The sequence below is a fragment of the Manacus candei genome, unplaced genomic scaffold (genome assembly GCF_025592945.1).
Source record: "Manacus candei isolate 608988 ecotype Guabito, Panama unplaced genomic scaffold, ASM2559294v1 h1tg000027l, whole genome shotgun sequence".
Taxonomy (NCBI): domain Eukaryota; kingdom Metazoa; phylum Chordata; class Aves; order Passeriformes; family Pipridae; genus Manacus; species Manacus candei.
The window spans coordinates 3,862,449-3,884,135 of record NW_026138075.1 but is presented as its reverse complement, the minus strand read 5'-3'; the positions used below and the strand labels follow the sequence as shown (position 1 = coordinate 3,884,135).

The window sequence follows — 21,687 nt, the reverse complement described above, 5'->3', positions numbered from 1 at the left end:
ACACTGTGGTTCTTTGAAAGACAGCAGGGACTTTATCTGACATGTTAAGATTAGGTAAATTTACCATCCGTGCTCTAACCTTGTAACCATACTTCTGGAAAGCAGAACCCCCTGCATATTTTGCAGAATCAACTGAGGTGAGAAAAAAGACTGGGGGGGGGAGAAAAAAAAGAGTTTCAAATATTTATTTGAAATCAAAGTTTATTTATTCAAAACACTTATGTATTTTACTTTTTTTTTAATTTTTAAAAATGCTGGTAGTGTTACAGAACATATTTTCAGTTGAAAAGATGGAAACAAATATTGCTAAAATTTCCAAAGAAAACAAAGGATTTTGTTTTAAGCCTTGAGAAAAATAGAATTACTGCTATACTTTTTCATGAAAAACTTTTTCTGCAAGGTCTAGAATTTAGTGGGGTATGTCTTGAATTTTAAGGAGTGAAAGCTCCATCAAGTTGTTATAGAAATGGTCATATCTTTTATGTATTTGGCAAATGCTAAGTACTGCCTAAATGTAGCCTCATATGTTTTGAGAAGAAAACTGAATGGACAGTGGAGATCAGCAAAAAACAGGTGTTAAAGAAAAATGATTAAGTTTTACTTTTCTTTCTGTTGATCTCACCAGTCATCTACTTCAACTACAAATGGTTCCTTTACAACTATTTTGCCACTATTCACAATCACACAGTCCTGAAGGGGCCGGTCATGCTCATCTGTCTGCTGGAGTTCAATGGAGTGCACCACAGACTGTTAAACAGAAACAAACAAACAAACAGAAGAGTTCAGTTTAGCCAAGGAAACTCCAGTGGCTGAAGTCTGGTAGCACATAAACAACTAAGTGCTCGCAGCATTGCTGTTTATTAACCAACTTATGAACAAAGACCTTTACCCTGCTGAATTCCCACATGCTTTTTTCCCCCCACATTAATAGTTATGCCACTCTGCAACTCACACACAGTCGACAGGGAAGGCTGTTTGTCCTCTAGAAGAACTTTGAGCCAACAAAAGCATTATGAAGGGGCAAGTGAAAATGTATGTTTAGCTGACCCACCCAGCACATACAGGGTTCTAGCACATACAGAAAGGATAATCTAACTGTAAGGATAATTTCTAAATGTATAGCATAACTGTGCTTCCTGCTTACTGCTTTTACTTTTAGCATATGACACACACAAAATTCAGTTAGGTATATTGACTACCTGGCTTTGGATATTTGTCCATCAATCTGACTAAACTAAAATTTAGTCTAAGTCTCTTCTCAAAATTTTTCAGCTACTACTGTAGGTCATGAAAATTGAATTCAATATGAATGTGGGAGAGGGGGACAAGTGTTCTGATGAGATTTTCAAATTCCTCAAAGAACTGTTCTGTCCAGGAGCTCGTTTTCCCCATTAATTTCAAAACAAAGATTAAAAAGGAATAATTTAAAAGAAAAACCAGCCTAATATATTCAGTTGAAAGTACCATTTTTAAACTTAAAATTCTGTCTGGCCTTTCATCAGTTTTGCAGCTGTGTACAGTTTCAGAGAATTAACTGATTTTTTTTTTCTTTTTAAAGAGATCTGAATATATGTGTTTTTATACTTTATATTCACATGCTTCTAAAAACCCTAACAGTGAAAGTGTTACCCAGAACTAGCACATGTACAAAATCAGATTTTAGCTTGCAGAAATACAGTTATTTCATGGCTAACAGTGTTAGTGAAAGGAGGACCTGAACTTACTCCATTTGTAATCTGTAAAGGTGTCAGTGTGTATTTCAGTAGCTAGTGGTCTGAAACAAGGGCTGTGAAAGCCAAAAGCATGATTTAAGTTTCAATTTCTGCAGTTAGCATTTGCTATTTCAGTTCTAAATTGTCCAGCTGGAGCTCTTCACAATCATTTTCTACCATGTACGTATTAGATGAACACTCAACAGTTTTGAACCACAACTGTGTAAGTTATGGTAATACAGATATAACGTGGCAGAGTTTGTCCAGATTTTTTGTATTAACCTTGCCACTACTTTCAACTTACCATTCCATCAAGGACTTTGCCAAATACTACATGTTTTCCATCTAACCAGGAGGGCTTTGTCACACTGATGAAGAACTGGGATCCGTTGGTGTCTGGGCCAGAATTAGCCATGCTAACCCATCCAATTCCATAGTGTTTGAGCTTGAAGTTCTCATCTGGAAACTTTTCTCCATAGATGCTTCTTCCTATGACAAAAAATAAGAAAGCAAACTTAAAAAAAACCCCAACAACAACAACAATCAAAAAGCCTTTTTTGTTCAAAAAGGGGAAAAACAAAGTATGAATTCAGGACTTGAAGATTCATTGTTTCAGTAAGCACAGCAACATCACTGTTCCATCATCAGTGATTCCATAACTAAAACCAATTTGCTTGTAAAGAAATAAAAGTAAGCTAAACCACCCCATATAAGCAGAGAATAGTTAAAGCTGATGATGCTTTATCCTTTCACTTTAACAAGCAACCTGAGTATCTTCAGTGCTTACAGACACCACTGAACAATAATATACTTCATCCTGTTCAACAAATTTAACTTACATAATTATGGTCAGTAACAGCAAGGCTGCTGTGTTTTGTGACAATTTCAGTATTTACACCTTTTCCTCCTAATAAGAAATTGCTTCAGACATGTTTAGAAACAAAGGAAGACCAGATGGAAGTTAGACTAAAATACTGGGTGTGGCTTTGTACAACTCCAACATAAAGATTTTGATGTTTCTAAAATAAATTTAGAAAACACTTCATTCATGATTTAAACACCATCACTTTGAAAAGAGAAGGCTGTCTGTCTCATTCTTTACTTATGCAGTGCCTAGCACAACAGGGACCTTGCTTCCAACACCATCAAATACTGTCCCAATGAACAGCATCAGCAGGCAAATAAACGCTGCCTATCTTTAATGTTAAAACTGTGTCTTTGGTATTTTAGTCTTCCCCATTGCTGGCTGCAAGGAAGAGGAATGTGTGTTCCATTCTACCCCAGCAGGGAAATCACTGCACTGTATGCAGACAGTTCAACTCGTAGCACGCGAATAACGTGCACGGAAAGGAAGAGAAGAAATCCGAAGCCAGAGTGCATGCAATGCAAGAGGTGCTGAGCTGGGACTGGTCTCCTCAGTGGACTGAACTGGTCTCCTGGGGGCTCAGGAGGGAGAACTGATACACACAGCCAGGACTCATACCACCAATGAGTTTGTGGTTTCAATTCTGGTAAGAGAAAAAAAAGGAGAGGGCATGACCCTCATTTTCTAATTTTTCTCTCCCTGTGCTGAAATTCCCTCTCGCAGCACATTTCAGAAGGTTCCTCAGACCTGGCTGAGCTGAGGGCAGCAAGGACGGCCTCCTCCTTCCCTACCTGCCTTCCCTCTACGCGCTTTTTCACTGTTTCACCACATGCAACCAGGGAGCGCTGTCACAAAGCCAGAGCAGGGGAAGGGTGGAGACATCCATCTTTTGGAGACGGTAAGTTGTAGGAGCAGCTCAGCTGGTCACGTGGCTCCAGCCCAGCACACAAAGCCATGCTTCTTGAAGGGGGACAAGTCACAGACAGAAAAGAGCTATCTGCAAAAATTGAGGACAAAGGAAGAGCTACACATACTTATAATCAGATAATCCAAATAAATGCATCTTATGTTCCAAGATGCTTGGAAAAGTACTAAATGCTCTAAAACAAATGTGGGTTGGTTTTTTTTTTCATTTATGTGAGCTGAAAGAATGAAGGAATATGCTGTTTTGCCCGTCTTTTCAGCAGACATTCGAACAAAGAAAGGGAACCTGGAAGATACTAAGCGTGTTACCTCCTGATCCATCTCCTACTGTAAAGTCTCCTCCTTGAATCATGAAGTCTTTGATCACACGATGGAATTTACTTCCTTTGTATCCATATCCTCTCTAAGAAAATGAAATAATTCTTTAAATGAATATAACATCCAGTTCTTACAGTTCATATGGAAATACACAAGTTGTGAATGGCTAGATTTCATAGAATATAGCACCAACGGATATAATACTGGCAAGAAACACATTAAACTGAGGTGCAGATGAATGCAGCTGGACTGCACTGCCACAAAGCAGGTATTATTCAGGTGATCAAAGCCATTGTCTTTACTTCACTGGTATCTGACCACAGTAACTTTACATGCTAGACCTACAAGGCAGGGACAGATGGCGATGGTGATATCCAGCATCTCATAATTACATCTTGTGAACCAAGGACCTGAAGACACACACCAGTGCACAGCCTTGGGGATGGCACTCTTCCACAGTCTCCAGTGAAATAAGATCAACAGTTCACAACTGAAACAGCATTAAACACACATTGCCTTCCCAATCCAAAACTAAGTGAGTACACAGTGGAAGAAAACCACAAACGTACTTCTCCAGTTGCCAACGCAATGAAGTTTTCCACGGTCTTTGGGACAACTTTTCCAAACAATCCAATTACAATTCTGCCCACATCTTTGTCTCCAATCTTCACATCAAAGAACACCTGAATATTTTTGTGAAGAGAACAAAAGTGATACAAATGTGAGTGCAACAAACAACCAAGCTTTTCAAAGCATCAGGTGGTAAGGAACTACTTCTGCCTGTTCTGTATCAATAGTATCCTCTGATTTCCTAAGGATGCTGTTTGAGAAAAATCCTTTCGGAGCCACCAAAATCAGATTATACAGAAAACTTTTTGAGAACTGGTGACTCTATGTTTGATTCTTATTGCTTTTAAAGGTTGGTGGGACTGCTGTATCAGAAGTTTGAAGGTAGTGTTGAAGATTTTTCCCAGACATGCATGTCTTTAAAGCTCTATGGAAAAGATGAAATATGAAAGTTAGGAAGAACAATGATGCTATTCCCGTGTGGTGAAAAATAACAAGGAATTGTAGTACTGACACTCCCCACAAATGATAGTTTGCTATCCACTCATAATCTTCCTTCATCTCCTGTATGTAAGTATAGACAAAAGCCTAAATTTCTTTAAATTGACAAACAGTGGAAAGAAAATCCTATGGCTCAAGCAAGTCATCACTTTCCTAAATATGAATTCAAACCTGACAAATAAATAACCAGGCCAAATTATTCAGCTGAATGCCTAAAAGCTTCAATGTATATGTTGCTGAAAAGCAAGCTCAAAAAGGCAAATGAGTTATAAGGCATTTTTTTATAGTTCAGAATCTATGAATGCCTATTTGAACGTGCAAGAATGTTCCAATAATTACTGAAAACAGGAACAGCTGTCAGGAAATGAGGCATTTTGAAGTTCTGAAAAAGTTACATAAAGGCTATTACAGCTTCTAGGAAACAGCAATGTGTATTCCTATGATGTGGTATTTGCTGTTCCTTGTGGCACTCAACCAAGTATGACTTGTCTGCAATGCTAAAAAATTAGTCCAATAATGATAATAAATGGCCACAGTCTCTCCAACGTGAATGCCTCTTTCACGCTCTCCTACTAAACATTTCTACCATTTCTTGATCTTCCATGTGGTTTTGACTGTTGAACTTTTGGCTAATGCTATAAAAGCACTATAAAGAAAATAAAATTCTTTTTGATACACCTCATTCATTTCCTTGGCACTTAATAACATACTCCTTAGATGTGTGGCTCCTAAAGTACTAACAGCACACTTTCACTAACTTTTTAACATTTCTACAAGCCTCTCTGAATTTTGCTGCCAGGATTACCTAGGTAAGGGGTATTGCCTGCCTACGTTTTCTAAACGCAGCCTATTATGCCTGAAAATGTTGTTCTAGTAGGACTGCCTGAAATACGTAAGCAGATATATAACTATCACAACTGAGGCTACCAAATGATCACCCCAGATATCAGTAACATCAGCACTTTCACAGAGCAGACGGAGACAAGTCCATCACATGTTGTAAACCCAGCTCAAAAGAAAGCATCATACATGGCACTGCTGCTCGCCTAGGCAGTAAACCCAGTACTTCCAAAGAGCATTGCTTCAGCTTATTCTGCATTTGAGAAAAAACAGCAAGTTCCTGGCTTCCTGTTAGCACACCACAAACCTGCTTTACACGCTTGGTGATTTTTTGAAATCTATGAGCTTTTTAATTATGCACCACATTATGTATCTGTGCACATTTCTGGCCACAAAATCAAGTACAGAAGCATTTGGTAGTCCTACACACTATTTCTGCATAGAAAAGCCATGTAAGCATATTTCCTCAAGTTCTCTGAAAAGTCAATAAGCATGTAGACACTAGTGAGCTGGTCAATACAGCACTTTCAAATCTCAAAAAACAGCTGACCAGATTCTTCACCAAAAACTCTGAAAGGAAACAAACATAAATTTTCAGTCTTATTAATATTTATAAAAATATTTAATCTTATTTACAATTTGCCTGTCAAGAATTTCAAGACTGAAATGAAAAAAGAACACACCAGTAAGGGTGGCTGGTTCTCATTAACATATTCATATATAACTTAGACAAGATGGTATACATCTAATTGAAAAATATGGACAAGAGTATTCAATCATTCAGAAAAAAAAAAAAAAAGCTGACTGTGAAAGGATAAGCTCATGATTCTTAGAGACCAGGTAATATAATGACAAATGGACTCCTGATAAATGCAAAAATACTCTATATGGTATACAGCCACAACAAGGGGTCCAAAATTGGCTACCACTCAAAAATGACATCTGGAGTCACCGTGAGCAGTTTAATGAAAAATTTGGCTTGTGAAGGTCAGAGAAGAATGTTAGAAATAATTAAAAATGGATACAGACAGGAGATGAGCATAATTACACCATTGCATACCTCTGTACTGTGTGTTCACACCCTGAGTGCTGCAAGTAGTTCTGGCTTCTCTACTGCAGAATGATAAAACCAACCTTAAAAAATGTAGAAAAATGAGCAGAACAGATGCTCAAAAGATATGGAATACCTTTTATATGAAGAAAGATTATATGCAAGCTGGAAGAGAAGAAACTGGTGCGATTTGATGAGCTTCATAAAGTTACCACTGCCTAAGATAAGGAAAATTGGCAGCTGAGATTCTTGATGTGCCACAACAATCAGAAAAGGGCATAAAATTATATCCCAGGCAGGTCTGATGAAGGAAAATACTTTATGCACAACTAAACTTGAATATATTGCCAGAAGATTACCTGAAGGTAAAAGTGTATTAAATTTATCAAACCCAGAAATCAAATCTGTGGTCTAGAAGTCCATAGTAATGAAACTGCAGGCAGCTGTAGACACCAATGGCAATGAAGTTCAGAGACACAGGCATAGTCCCTGACTTAGCTAAGGCCATGCCAGAGGAAACAGCTCTGCCCCTGTCCTGCCCTGTTACATTTTCATGACAGCAGGTGTCTTTGGGAGCATTGTCTCGAGTCTAGGTGAAAAGGTACTTGGGGGCAAAAACACATAATCTCTGCTTTGTCCAAAGTTGGATGAGACATCCCATCTCCTGCACCAAGCAAATACTTTTTGGAAAGAGATGCTGGTGTGTTGCAATAACCAGGTGAATCCCCACCTGCTGGCAGGCACCACAGCCCACGAGTTCATCTCTTGGGCAGCACCATCTGCGAGGGCCACACGTGCCCCTGGCGCACAGCCTGTCCTGCCTAAGAAGGAGCCTTGCCAACGCCCTGCCCATGGCTCTGCTGGCAGCACGCTCCAAGCCACCGGGCATCCAAGCCTATCGCCAGCAGGAATGACAAGGGAGCAGGAAACAAGGGGGCAATAAAGTGTCAGCTCAACACCAAGCATTTCACAGAATGGGTCGGGTTGGAAGGGAGCACAGTGGTCCACATCTGGTCCTCAAGCAGGCCATCCCAGAGCACATGACAGAAGATTGTGTCCAGACGGTTCCTGAATATCTCCATTGAGGGAGACTCCACAACCTCTCTGGGCAGTCTGTTTCAGTGCAGCCCCACAGTAGAGAAGTTCTTCCTCATATTCAGGTGGAACTTCCTGTGCACCAGTTTCTGCCCGTTGCCTCATCCTACTGCTTGGCACCACCGAGAAGAGCCTTGCTCCGTCTATTGACACCCCCCCTTCAGATACTTAAGGACACTGATGAGGTCCCTCTCAGTCGTTCCCTCAGCCTTTCCTTGTACAAGAGATGCTCCAGTCGCTTGATCAATTTTGTGACCTCTGCTAGACCCGCTCCAAGACTTTCACAAAAAGGGCAGGGAGGAGGGAAAACAACCCACTGCACACCCCGAGCCCCCCCAGGTTACAGCCCCTGCCTGAGGCAGCCTGGTACCACCAGCAGTTCCGAACTGCTCCTGGCAGCAGCAGCGGCTGCAGCAGCGCTGGCGGGGGAAGGAATGTGAAGGTTTCCATTTCTGCAAGACAGAGGGACGCTTCGCTGGCCCGAACTGCGCGATGTGCCAGCACCTACAGAAAGGCGGCATGCCCAGAGGGGCTAAAAAAACCAATCAAACAAAAAACCCCCAACCCTTATAAAACGGTAAAGTTACGGCGTTCGTCCAAAGCCTCCCCAAACCCTCTGTGCCCGGGATGCGGCGCGAGAAGGAGGGAGCCGGAGCAGGACCGACTGTGGAAGCGGGGTGGCCGCCACCCACCCCGGCACCGCCGGCAGCGGCCGCGGGGACACCCCCGGCGGGGGGGCTCCGACCGATCCCGAGGCGTCCCGGCCGCGGGCGAGAGTCACCTTGGCTGTCACGCTGGGTCCCCTCCTCCTGAAGGCCTGTGCCGCCGGGGCCAGGAGGCACAGACAGGCCGCGGCGCCCAGCAGCGCCGCCGGCGCCCCGCGGGCCATGGCGCTGGCTGAGCGCTGAGGCGCCTGCGCCCGGCCCGGCGCGGCCCCGCCCGGCCCAGCGCGGGGGGGCGGCGGGAGCGGCAACGCGGCAGGGAGGGCGGGCACCCGTCCCGGGCCAGCGACCGACCTCCCGGGGGGAGAGTCACCCATCCCGGGCCAGCGACCGACCTCCCGGGGGGAGAGTCACCCATCCCGGGCCAGCGACCGACCTCCCGGGGGGAGAGTCACCCATCCCGGGCCAGCGACCGACCTCCCGGGGGGAGAGTCACCCATCCCGGGCCAGCGACCGACCTGCCGGGGGGAGAGTCACCCATCCCGGGCCAGCGACAAACTACCCGGGGGGAGAGTTCACCCATCCCGGGCCAGCGATCACCCATCTGGGGGAGCGATCACCCCATTAGGTGACCCTTCTACTCACCCCTAGTGACACGCACCTTGAGTGCTCTGTCCAGTTCTGGGCTCCTCAGTATGAGAGACATGGAGCTGCTGGAGTGGGTCTAGCAAAGGGCGACAAGGGTGATTAAGGGACTGGAACATCTCTCTTACAAGGAAAGGCTGAGAGAGCTGTGCCTGTTCAGCCTCGAGAAGAAATGACTGAGAGGGAACCTCATCAATGTCTATAAGTATATGCAGGGAAGTGCTAAGAAGATGGAACTAGGCTTTTTCAGTGGTGCCAAGCAATAGAACAAGAGACAAAGAGCACAAAATGATGTGCAGGAAGTTCCAGCAGAATATGAAAAAGAACTTCTTTACTGTGTGGGTGACCACACACTGGAACAGGTTGTCCAGAGAGGTTGTAGAGTCTCCCTCACTGGAGATGTTCAAGAACCATCTGGATGCAATCCTGTGCCTTGTGCTCTAGGATGACTTTGATTAAGCAGGGAGCTTGGACCAGGTGCCCCACTATGGTCCTTTACAACCTGACCCATTCTGTGATTCTGTGATTTTGGTGTTTGGTATATTTAATGTGCTGAGTAGAAACAGGAGTCTGTGAGGCTCTTGTAATGCTTCTGCATTCATTTGTGTTAGTGGTGGAAGTGCACTGCTTGGGACCCATGTCAACATCCCTGACTTTGAACAATAAGCAGCAGTACTAAAGGAATTCATCAAACACAAATGTCTCTCCCAGGCCATGACCTACCAATATGGGGAAGAGGGATCCCAACCTGGCAAATTGTCTTTGGCTTTGACTTGTTACTTTCTCTGTTCAAAAATTGTTTGCGTTCGTAACCTGTCTCAAATAGTGTTGCTGCTGCAGTCCCTAGAATTTTTGCAAATTGTACATACACTGAAATTTTGTGGCCTCTCAAGTGCCAGCATAGGAAAGAGAAGTTATGTATACTGATATGCTGCCAGGACCCGCGGGGAAAAAGGGATAGGGACGCGGCACTGCAAGAAGGGTTCGGGACACAGTAGAAAGTCTCGTGAAGCAATGCCAAACTTCATTAGGGAAACAGTAACTTATAAAGGGTAAGTTTAGGGGTGGAGTTTGGGTTTGGGAGGAGCATAGGACTGGCAACTCAGGGATGAATGTGATTGGATAACTGGGTAAGGAGGGGAGGAGTTTGGGGGTAACCGGGGAAACGGGCCAATGGTAGCTGCCTCTGCACTGCACCAAAGATCAGCCAATGGCAGGCAGAGGAGCGGGAAAACAGGGTTAAGGCGGGAAAACTGTGAGGGGAAGAAGGAGACAATATGGAGGGTAAATTTAAAAACAACAACTGGGGGTACACACAACCATATAACAGTATAACAACAAACTGGGAAAACTGGGGATAACAAGAAAACTGTCCAGTCCGGTACAATGTCAAATCCAGTAAATAGAAGTTCATTTCAGTGAGGTTGTGTCTTATCCAGTGTAGAGTGTCTCATTCAGGGCTGTAGATCTTACGCCAGGCTTGAAACTCTTCCCATTCAGCTCTGTGTTCCCCAACAATATGCTGCAAACAGAAGGCTGGCAGTGTTTTATTTAAACACATTCGGGATTAAACCCAGCAGTGCTGTGTTTCTGGATGTATGGCATAGCATCTACGCAGAGCATTTGGTGCTGGTTGCAAAGCCAGCCCAGAGCTCAGGTGCAGTGCCCGAGAGAGAATGTGCTCTGCACTGCCGCATGTACACTGTCACTGCTGCTGAACCTCTCAACTTGAGTCTGTGCCTCAGTTCACAAGGAGTAGACTTGATAGCCATAGAATCATAGAATTGTTTAGGTGGGAAAAGACCTGTAAGGTCATTTAAATACCAGGGGGGTATTTAAATATTCCCTGGACAGCCTGTTCCAGTGCTTGACAACTCTTTCCAGGAAAAATGTTTTCCTAATATCCAACTTACACCTCCCCTGGCATGATTTGAAGATGTTTCCTCTTGTCCTATGGCTTGTTACTTGGGAAAAGAGGGCGACCCCCACCTCGCAACTACCTCCTTTCTGGTAGTTGTAGAGAGCAATAAGGTCTCCCTCGAGTCTCCTTTTCTCCAGGCTGAACATCCCCAGCTTCCTCAACCTCTCCACATGAGATTTGTGCTTCAGATTGTTCCCCACCTTCATTGCCCTTCTCTGAATATACTCCAGTACCTCAATGTCTTTCTTGTAGTGAGAGGCTGAACTGAACATAGGATTTAAGGTTGGCCTCACCAGTGCCCAGTACACAGGGACAATCTCTTTCTTGGTCCTTCTGGCCACGTAATTTTTGATACAGGCCCGGAAGCCTTTGGCCTTCTTGGCCAACTGGACACGCTGCTGGCTCGGATTCAGCCACTGTCAACTAGCATGCCCAGGTCCTTTTCCACTGATCTGCTTTCCAGAGACTCCTCCCCCAGTCTGTAGCTCTTCACAGGGTTGTTGTGGCCCAAATGCAGGACCCAGTACCTGGCCTTGCTGAACCTCATACAATCAGCCTCAGCACATTGATCCAGCCTGTCCATATCCTTCTGTAGAAACTTCCCACTCTCCAGCAGATCAAGACTCCTGCCCAACTTAGTGTCATCAGCCAACTGACAGAAAGTGCACTTGATCCTCTTGTCCAGATCATGGATGAAGATATTGAACAAGGCTATCACCAACACTGAGCCCTGGGAAATAAAACTGGTGACTGGCCACCAGCTGGATCTACCTTCATTCACCACCACTCTCTGAGTCTGGCTATCCAGCCAGATTTTCCCAGGAAAGGGTGCACCTGTCCAAACCATGAAGGGACAGTGTCTGCACTGTGTGCTTTTCATGTGGTCTGTCCAGCTGATCAAATGCATACTAGCAGTTGAAGAGTGCTGGGCATGCTTGTGAAGCACATCCTCTGGTGTAGTTTCATTTGACAGATATGTGGTTTGGGCATGGAAAGGCCTCCCTGTGTTACAAACCAAAACACAGTAAGTTGGCATGTTGAAAAAAATTAAAAATTAATTCCTCATCCAGTCTAAAACATACCATAGGTGTACCCTAATGCCCATTTTTGAATATAGGGTGGTCACAGGCTATTTTTCATGGGTGATGTCACTTTTCTGCTCTTTTCCATTCTGCCTCACATACTGCCTACACTAGTGTATCTGAGTTCAATGAGATTTCTCATCAGGTGTTTGTAGTAAAAATTAATTTCACAGGCAGAGCAGAGAGTGGCAGTTACTGATTCTACATTACATGGCACATAAGCAGAAACACCAAATGATCACCTTCCTTAACTGATGACTGATACAAATAGATCCTCTTTCCTTAAGAGATATAAAATACATGCAGTTGTATTTCCTGAGTCAAAGACCCACCTGAACTAATCTAGGGCTTAACTTTGACACCTCATCTGCGTGCTGGCATTTTGTAAAACTGAAGGCTTTACCAGAGCCCTGCTCATGAGGACTGTGGTTATTGACGGCTCTGGGGCTTCAGGGCATGGTTCAAGACATTTATCCTGCAGCTATTTAGATCTGTTTGTTTTAGTGAATCAAAACTATTCTTGTCTGTAGAGATGGCTAAAGCACTTCTCTGATCCCATTGCTGGTGAGCATCATATTTCACAGTCACATTCTTCTTTCAACATCAAAACAGGCCCAAAACTTTACTGTCTCTTATGCTAGATTCTTTGATATGTCAGTGCACATTCAATGAGTATGTGAGTATGAGAGTTTACTCAGAGTAAACTATGTGTTAATTTTCTCTGCCAGTTTGATAAGGTACCAAGAATTTAATATTATAATTCAACTGCCTTCCATGCAGTGCAAACACATAATTATGGTGTTTGACTAACTCTGGAGTAAAGATTTACTGCAGAAATGTAACAAAGTTTTACTGATTTGTTGCAGTAGTTGGAAATAAAGTATAAAAGGTCTGTATTTCTGTACAAATATATTAGAAAATAGTTAAGGATTAAAATAGTTAACTATTTTATCTAAATACTCACAGAAAACTTTTGCAGTCCGCATATGTACCTAATCACCTAAATAGCAATAGTAAAAACCCAGAAGGTGTAAACTTACCATTTTTATGTCTTTTTAGAGAATTACAGAATGGTTTGGTTTGGAAGAGAAGACCTTAAAGACCACCCAGTTCCAACTCCCCTGCCGTGGGCAGGGACACCTCACACTAGACCAAGTTGCTGAGAGCTCTGTCAACATGACCTTGAACACTTCCAGGGACTGGGCTTTCACAACTTTTCTGGGCAACCTGTTTCAGTGCCTCATCACCCTCACAGTGAAGAACTTCATCCTAAAGTCTAATTTAAATCTTTTAGTCTTTTAGTTTGAAGACATTCCCCAAGTCCTGTCACTACAGTTTACCTTTGTTACAACTACATATTCAGTATTTGTCTGGCCTGAAACTGTAGTCACTGTCCCCACACTAAACAAGAAACCATGCAGACTTTGGGATGTTCAGGGGAATATGATGAAAATGGAAGAAAGTTCATCTTGAAATGTATATGGGGGCATGTTGAAATTTTTCAGCTCTCTGAAGGAAATATTCTTAGTTTTGGAGTGAAGGAGACAGAATATTTTTGATACTCCAACTGCATGCAAGTCACTAGGTGAATGTTGACAAAAATATGCAAAAAGGTGGAGCCATGACTAATTCTAAGTTTTGAATTTGAAAGAAGACCAGTGCTGGCTGATGAGAATGTATTGTCTCAGAGTAATTCAGAGCAGTACAGTGATTCAAATCATGAGGTGCAGAAGAACAAGCAAGGAGCTGGGAAGAACACAAAAAATGGACTGTCTGGGCAGCTCCTTGATTTAATACTCCTTAATACAGAAGAGCCTATTTGGTGTAGGTATGCTGAACAGCACTATCTAGCCACATTACCCCCCAGAGTTCACTTTCACTCTCTCTCAATAAAAATGTTGGTGTTTGCAAGGACGACTTCCCTGTTTATTGAAGTGTAAATATGTTTTATCCATGTACAAGATGGCAGTATAAGGCAGGAAGAATTAAAGGAGTGGCTGATAGCACTGAGGAGATTTAAAAACAGCAAGATGAGACAGGATCTGGTTTACATTATCTTGGAAAGTTTATGCACACTAGTGATGTTGCTAAATAATTTTTGGAAGAAGATAAAACAATGTTTAAAGAGGAAATCTTGAAAAGAGACAGAAACTTAATATGTTCAATGAAAACTCAATTTTACACAGAAAATCTCTTCCTGATGCTGAAAGAAGTACTTGTTCTTTTTGTAGGAATTTGATGTCATGACTTTCAAACTGAAAGTACACACAAACCAGATAAACAGTAGACTTCATACTAGCTGTGAAAAGAAAGAAATCCTTGCAATGAAACTAGGGAACAATATGTAAAACCTGTTACAAACTCTTTATTTTTCTGCTTTGTGTATTAATAATTATCTTGCATATTTTGGAGGTCTTTGCAAACTCTTTACACAAACTGGATACAGTCTGCTGAGAACTACACTGAATTCACTATGGCTTTGCACATATTAAAAAAAAAGAAAAAAAGGTGTAAAATCAGTAGAGGTTCTGCAACTGAAAACTGCTCTTTCCTGTTCCGTCTTGTTCACCTCTTCGGTGCAGCTGATTTGAAGACTGTTATCATTTCTCCCTTCAGTTTTCTTTTCTGTAGACTAAACAACCCCAATTCCTTCAATCTTGCCACATGGGTCAAATATTAAAGCAGGCGTCATCCGGCTGTGTAGTTTTCAGTTGAAATATTACCTTTGTCCTTAAATGTGAGTAGAAGCTACAGATAAGCGCATTTTGTCATTTCTTGCTTTTTTTTTTTTTCCTTTTTAAAGTTGATCAAGTGACATGAGGCTATTGTGACAAAAATTATGTAGCCCATTCAAAGAACATGTTCAGGCTATCTTGCGTTTGTAACATGGTGCACAAGACACATTGTATTTTAGAGCTAGCAGACATGCATTATTTTGGAGCTTGCTGTCTTTTGAAGTCACTAAGCTTTTAAAAAAATAATTTGGAACTGTTTGACAGTCTTCAATTTAAGTAATAGTGTCTGTAATGAGATGTTTCATTGCTTCTGATGGGCTCTTTACCATTTAGAATGGGTGCAGAAGAGACATCTATTGAGAATATAGCATTTGACAGATTTTGATTTCTAGTAGTACTACCATTGCAGTAATTCTAGCACTTGCCTTCAGCACTGTGGCATGACATGAGCTATGATTTATTGTAGTGATACAGAAATATTTCATATCCAAATTGCTCTAGTATGTCACGTTATACAGGTAAAAAGAATTCTGACCATGATATATGTAATAATAATGTTTTATGGTTCTATAGGCACTTTCATTGATGTTAACTGCTTGACAGCTGCCAGGATAAAACTTGGAGTAAGCATTGTGTCCTGTAAGGGTGCTCTAACTGAGCTTTTATTTTTATTTTCTCACTTTGAAATGGGTTTTTGATTCTCAAGCCTGAATCACTGAAAGTGTATCATCCCTCCCAGGGTTGATATTTGTCCACATAGTTTCACATTGCCATTGTGTTACTTGTACTGGGTTTTTAATGTATCACTGGCAGAATCAAGTCATATGTTTAAAGCCAAACTTTAATCCCATAAAGACTCAGAAATGCCACCACTTCATCTTATACATCGGCTGAATTATAAAATGGTTAAAAGCCATGAAATATATAGGCCATTGTGATTACATATGGTTCTAAGATACCACAGTTAAAAAAAACAACTTAAGGTCCACAAATAGTAAGTCACTGTATATGGCCTTCATGAATAATGAAGAAAGAGGTTTATGGGGAGTTTTGTTTGTATTTTTTGGTCTTTTCCTTTATGTGACTTCAGAAAGATGGAGTGTATTGTATGTGCTGTCTCTTCTATTAAACCACTTGTAAAATGGCTTATACTTCTCCTGTCATCTGGTGCACTTATGCAAAATAAATGTGTCCTATGCTCCGGATAAGTGTCTTCCTTTTGGTGAATAGTTTTTAAGCTTTTTAAATTTTGTATCCAAACACAATTTGAAGTGTCACCCTTTCCACTCTAATGGTCAAAGCATTTATTTAGGTGATACCAGCAATGTGTTTTCAAAATAGTGCAGCTGGAGCCAGCACCATTTTGAGCACATATGTTTACAGGATATCAGAGCTATCTGTAATTGCACATCTCACTGCAGTGAGCATTTAGCACATAGTCCTTCATTTAAAGCCTGTTATTCATAGCATCTGCGGTTGCATAAGATCTCTTAGGGGAAAATTTAAGAACTAGCAGTAAAGCCTGGCTGTAAGAAAATGTAGTATCAGATTTCTTTTTTTTTCAAGGCAAAAATGCTAAAACTTAGGAGGGGGAAAAAAAATCTAAAACTGCATAGCATCCTAAAATTCCTTTTTTTTTTCTTTCTCTGGTTATTACTTACAATAAAGATTATAGTTCTCCGAGCACTATGGCACATCCCTTAACTATGGCTGTGGTGTCTCTTGCATGGAACTACTCGCACCTAAAGGAAAGTACATAGGTGTTTGAAAAGAATGCCTTTGTCAATAAATTTAAGTTCCAGTAATCGATACTTCTAGCCTGATAATAACCAGAGGTGCAAATCAGAATATACAGCCCGGATCTCTTGGCTCTTAAGAAAAAACATAATTCCATCCTTAAAAATGAAAATTAGTTAATTGAAAAAGTAACATCCCTTCATGTGACTGTGGTTAAAATTTTATATGGATTTGTTGTTTTCATGGGAGATTTTCAATTATTATTATTGGTGGTGATGATGGAGGAGGGGACCAAGGTAAAGGCAGGGAAAGAAGGAAGTTGAAAGAGTGAAACAGTGAAAGCTCATTAATTGCTTAGGAGATAAATTCATTCATTCATGGCTCGGCTTCGCGAACGAAGATTTGGGAAGGCTCTATCCACATTTGTTACAGGCACGCTGGTGGCTTATGAGGCCAATACGAGACAGACATATCCGATTGCAAAAGGCACAGCAGAAGGACTCCTTAGATGGTGTATTCTGCAAAACATGGTTCTTTCTGCGTTGCCTTTTCTCCTCGAGAGTGATCCTGCGTGTGTTCTCAAAGGAAGCAGCAGCGTTATAGATGGTGTGTCTCCAGGCCTCCTGATTGGAGGCCAGAGTAGACCAGTTATGGTGATCAATATGGCCAAGGCTGAGATGTTGTTTCAGGGAGTCCTTGTATCTTTTCTTCAGGGCTCCTCTCACGCAGCAGCCGGTGGCAAGTTCACCATAAAGCAAGATCTTAGGGAGGCGGTGGTCCTTCATCCTGGAGATGTGCCCTGCCCATCGCAGCTGTGTTCTCAGCAACATGACCTCAATGCTTGTGACAGCTGCTTGTTCTAGAACAGATGTATTGGTCACATAATCTGACCAGTGGATGTTTAGGATTGTACAGAGGCAGCGTTGATGGAAGCGTTCTAGGAGATGCAGGTAGTGGCGGTAGATGACCCATGATTCGAACCATACAGGAGTGTAGACAGCACTATGGCTCTGTAAACACTGATCTTGGTACTTTTCTTCAAGTGTTTATTACGCCATACTCTTTTGTGGAGTTTTCCAAAAGCACTATATGCCTTTGCTAACCTGTTGTCTATCTCCCCGTCAATCTTACCATCCGAGGAGATGAGGCTGCCTAGTTTAGGAGATAAATAGCAACCAAGAAATAACGTTCAGAAGATGATGAACGTACTCTGCATTGCTAAGGCATGTGGGTGGGTTGGGTCCTCACCTTACAAATAGCGGATTAGATTGTAATAGTAATCAAGAGGGAAAATGAAACTTGCAGCTGTTCAAAAGGTAAGTGACAATGACAAGTACAAGAGTTTTTCCTTTACAAATCATAATGAAAGCAGTCAGATATTTAGAGAGATTTTATATGAAAACAGATAATTTTAGAAAAGTTCTGAGTATCTAGATCAACGGAGAAAGCTACTGCCAGAATAGTTTTAAATGGAGAAAAATATGTTGATGGTTTGTTTCAAGATGAGTGAAAGGTGAGGATACATGATATTTCTCTCTCCAACTCACTCTAGAGCCTGCTGTGCTGACAGAAGAACAAAACTGGCCTCATTAGTACAGGAAATATGGGTTAGAAGATACAGAGAAAAAAGTTATGTGTAATTTCAATGTCCCTGAAGTTCTGCATAGCTATTACCCGCTAAAAGTATTGTCTGGTCAAGGACCTCATCTGTCTAGTTTCTTTCTGGTTTCTAATCATTAAGATGCAGTGTTACTGAAAAGATGTATTAATTTGCTATCTGACAGACTACACTATGTAAAAACGATATCTTAAGCTACCTATAAAAATCTATGTCCAGTTCTTTACCTCCATATTTACTTTTAACTTTGATTGAGATGCTATTCCTCTATATACAATTAACAGCACACACTTGACTTAGATACCACACTATTCGTTGCATGTTTCAGGTCTTTATAACAATATACACTGAAGTAAATGCTTTATTAGAGCTGTAATATTGTTCTTGTAGATGTTATCAATCAGTGATCAGATTTCTAAGGATCTACAGGATCTGCCAGAATTATGCAAGGATCTAGGAAAGATGCTTGTCCTGCTTACAAGATGAGCATAAAGTTGTTAATGATGTTAGCAAGTATATATAGTGGTGTTTTTACTTAATATCTTTTTTTTGTACAGTGTTACAGTCACACTGTACACCAATCCTCATTAAGAATTTCAATGTCACAGTATCTAGGAAAGTGTGATGGTTTCTCCCACTTGAAAAAAAAAAGTGGTACTCTGATGAGCATTATACAATAACTCTGCACGTAGTGACATTTTAGTGATGTTTGTGTGGGTTTTGTAACATTAACAAATGCCAATTAACACCATTCTTCTTTCCCTTACCATTGTCTATGCTAAGTTGATTCTCCTTTTTCTAAGTAATTTACTTTATAGGAAATTGCAAATTCTACGTTTTGTGCCCATAACTTATTATAGCAGTCACCCTTATGTTTTATCATAGACTTTTTTTGTAGTGCTTGTAATGAATGGTAGCATGAGTGTGTTATTTTTGGTAGAGAAACTCTAGGTAATTTGGAAATAATTATGATTCTTGGTGTTGGAGAGCTGCACTGATGACAATAGGACCCTTTTGTGTGGTAGGTTGGCCATGGCTGGGTACAAAATGCTCATCAAGCCACTCTATCACTGCCCTTCTCAGCAGGATGAAAGGGTAGAAAATAAGGTGGAAAAAAACCCTCATGGGTTAAGATAAGGGCAGTTTAATAAAACAGAAGGAAAGACTGTGCACAGAAGCAAAGGAAAACAAAAGATTAATTCTCTACTTCTCATCTGCAGGCAATATCCAGCCACTTCCTGGGAATTAGGGCTTCAGTACACCTACTAGTTTCTTGCAGTTGAGGGAGGTAGAATGTTGGAGAGACAGTGCTGATGCTATGGGAGCCAGAGCACCGCTGTGTCATCAACACCTTTCCAGTGACCAATGCACAGCATAGGGAGGGAACATTACCTCCATCTCAGCCAGGCCCCACACACATGTATTTACAACTCTGATGGTCAAAGGCATGTGAAGAATCTCAGCATTGAATTCCCATTATCAAAAGAGGGACCAAGAGGTCTGACATGAAAAGCTGGGGATTTTGAACACCTTACTCACTTTTGGGAAAGGAGCTTTCAGCCATTGTGGAAATGTTCAGTATTGGTTTTAGACTTCACTGTTAAGCTAGTTAGAGAGTCGTGGTTTAATGATTTTTTTAAAGTGTCAGCAACCCCCCTAAGCCCTGAAGACTACACAAAGCATTTGAAAACAAGAATTTCTTATGAAATACATAGAATATGCATAATGTATGGAAATGTAATCATCTGGAATGAAAATTTCCTCCTGCTGCTGTCACTTCTCAATATTTAATTCATCAGAAACTGATGCTGATAGCATCTTTACCAGTCTACCATTTTTCCTGTGAAGCAAGACTGCTAAGTCTTAAGTGTAAGTATTTTTTTTTCTTGGTATGTTGTGATTCAATATTTTTCTGGTTTTTAGTTTTGTCACCCAATAATATGAAGCACTGTAATATGTCATGAAAAAGTGGGAACAGTTTGGGAAATTGAAATTGGTCTGAAGAAACAGAGCAGATCTCTGGTCTAGTTGAAGATGTCTGCTCATGGCAGGGAGTTGGACTAGCTACCTTTGAAGGTCCCTTCCAATCCAGACTGTTTTATGATTCTATGATTAGCAATCAAATTTGTGACTGCAAGCAAAACAACCTGGGATAAATAGCTTATGGATCATAATAGCATTTTACTGGGAAATGCTTTCAGAAATATGACTTCACATTGTGTTTTATGTGCCAAAATACTTAGTGTAACTGTTAACACTGCTAAAATAATTGTCATTCCTTCAGTCTTTAGATTGCTTATACTTTGCTGGATGCCATATTTTCTCTGTGTCTGGGAGCATTCCTTAATATCATAATGTTTTGGATGGCACATCCCACAGAGTTTTGGTTGACAGACTAATGATTTGGATGGTGAAACAGATTAGAGAGTCCCATTTATATTATTTAATGCATTAAATTCTAGATAATCCTCATTAGAGGCCTCACTGATTATTGGTTTTCGGTTCAAAATAGACCTTGGTGAATTTAAATGGAATCCCACAAATGCTACCTGGAAGCTGATTTATTTTTATGTCAGTTTTTACATATCTGAAAATATGGCCCTGGTTTCTAGCAGAAGCAGAGTCACAGTAGAAACAAAGCAGATGTTTCTCTGATTGTATCTAAGGATATGTCAATGGTATTCTTAGAAATAGAGAAATTTTGGCTTGGCAAACTACTGGTGGCATTTTTCTTCTCATTAAAACATCAGATTGATAAAGTCCATGTATTGCTTTGTTCCAAAATGTTCAGGCTTCTTTAAACATTAGCATTCTTATGATTTCATTGGTACCGTGGGCTTCTAGGAAACTCACTTTTTACAGATTTCTCCCTTCACATCTTTCCTTCCATCAACCTGACAAGTAAGAAAAAAATTCAGCCCTAAAATTGCCAGTTGTAGCTGCTGCTGAAGACAAGGGATTACAGTGAATGCTTAAAATTCGGTTCCAGGAAAGCTTTTTCCTATTTGGGGCTATGTCTCTCTCCCTATTGACAGAAAAGCCAGGACTTTTTTAGATTTAGCAATGCTCTGTGTCAAAATTTTCTAACTTCAGACAACATAGTCAGGGAAGTAACAGCTTTATATGTAGCTCTTTTTAGAAGACCTCGGTAGTGTTGTTAATCCGGAGTTTATTCACAACTGTTGTGCTTATACATTGCTATAAAAATAGGCCAATATATCATGTGACGTGCAAACTACTGTTTTCACACTTAGGACACCAATCTGTAAATTTGAACCCGTAAATCTTCCTGAACACGAAGACAAAATTGGTACTTGTCTCATAAACACATTGGCTATGTATATGATGTCTAATGCAGCAAATGTTCCCCTAGAGGATAAACAATGTCATCCACAGCTAAAGTGTTGTCTTTTA

At 41.2% G+C, this 21,687-nt stretch overlaps 1 protein-coding gene across 1 annotated transcript; it reads right to left on the bottom strand.

Annotated features, from left to right (window-relative positions):
• Positions 1–183: 183 nt before the first annotated feature.
• PPIC (peptidylprolyl isomerase C) lies at positions 184–8,801 on the bottom strand. The gene is made up of 5 exons (XM_051789482.1): positions 8,655–8,801; positions 4,389–4,502; positions 3,811–3,904; positions 2,017–2,201; positions 184–747 (listed from the first exon to the last, which is right to left on the bottom strand). Exons 1-5 carry the CDS (start codon positions 8,760–8,762, stop codon positions 619–621), a joined length of 630 nt encoding a protein of 209 aa, XP_051645442.1. The 5' UTR covers positions 8,763–8,801; the 3' UTR covers positions 184–618.
• Positions 8,802–21,687: the final 12,886 nt, after the last annotated feature.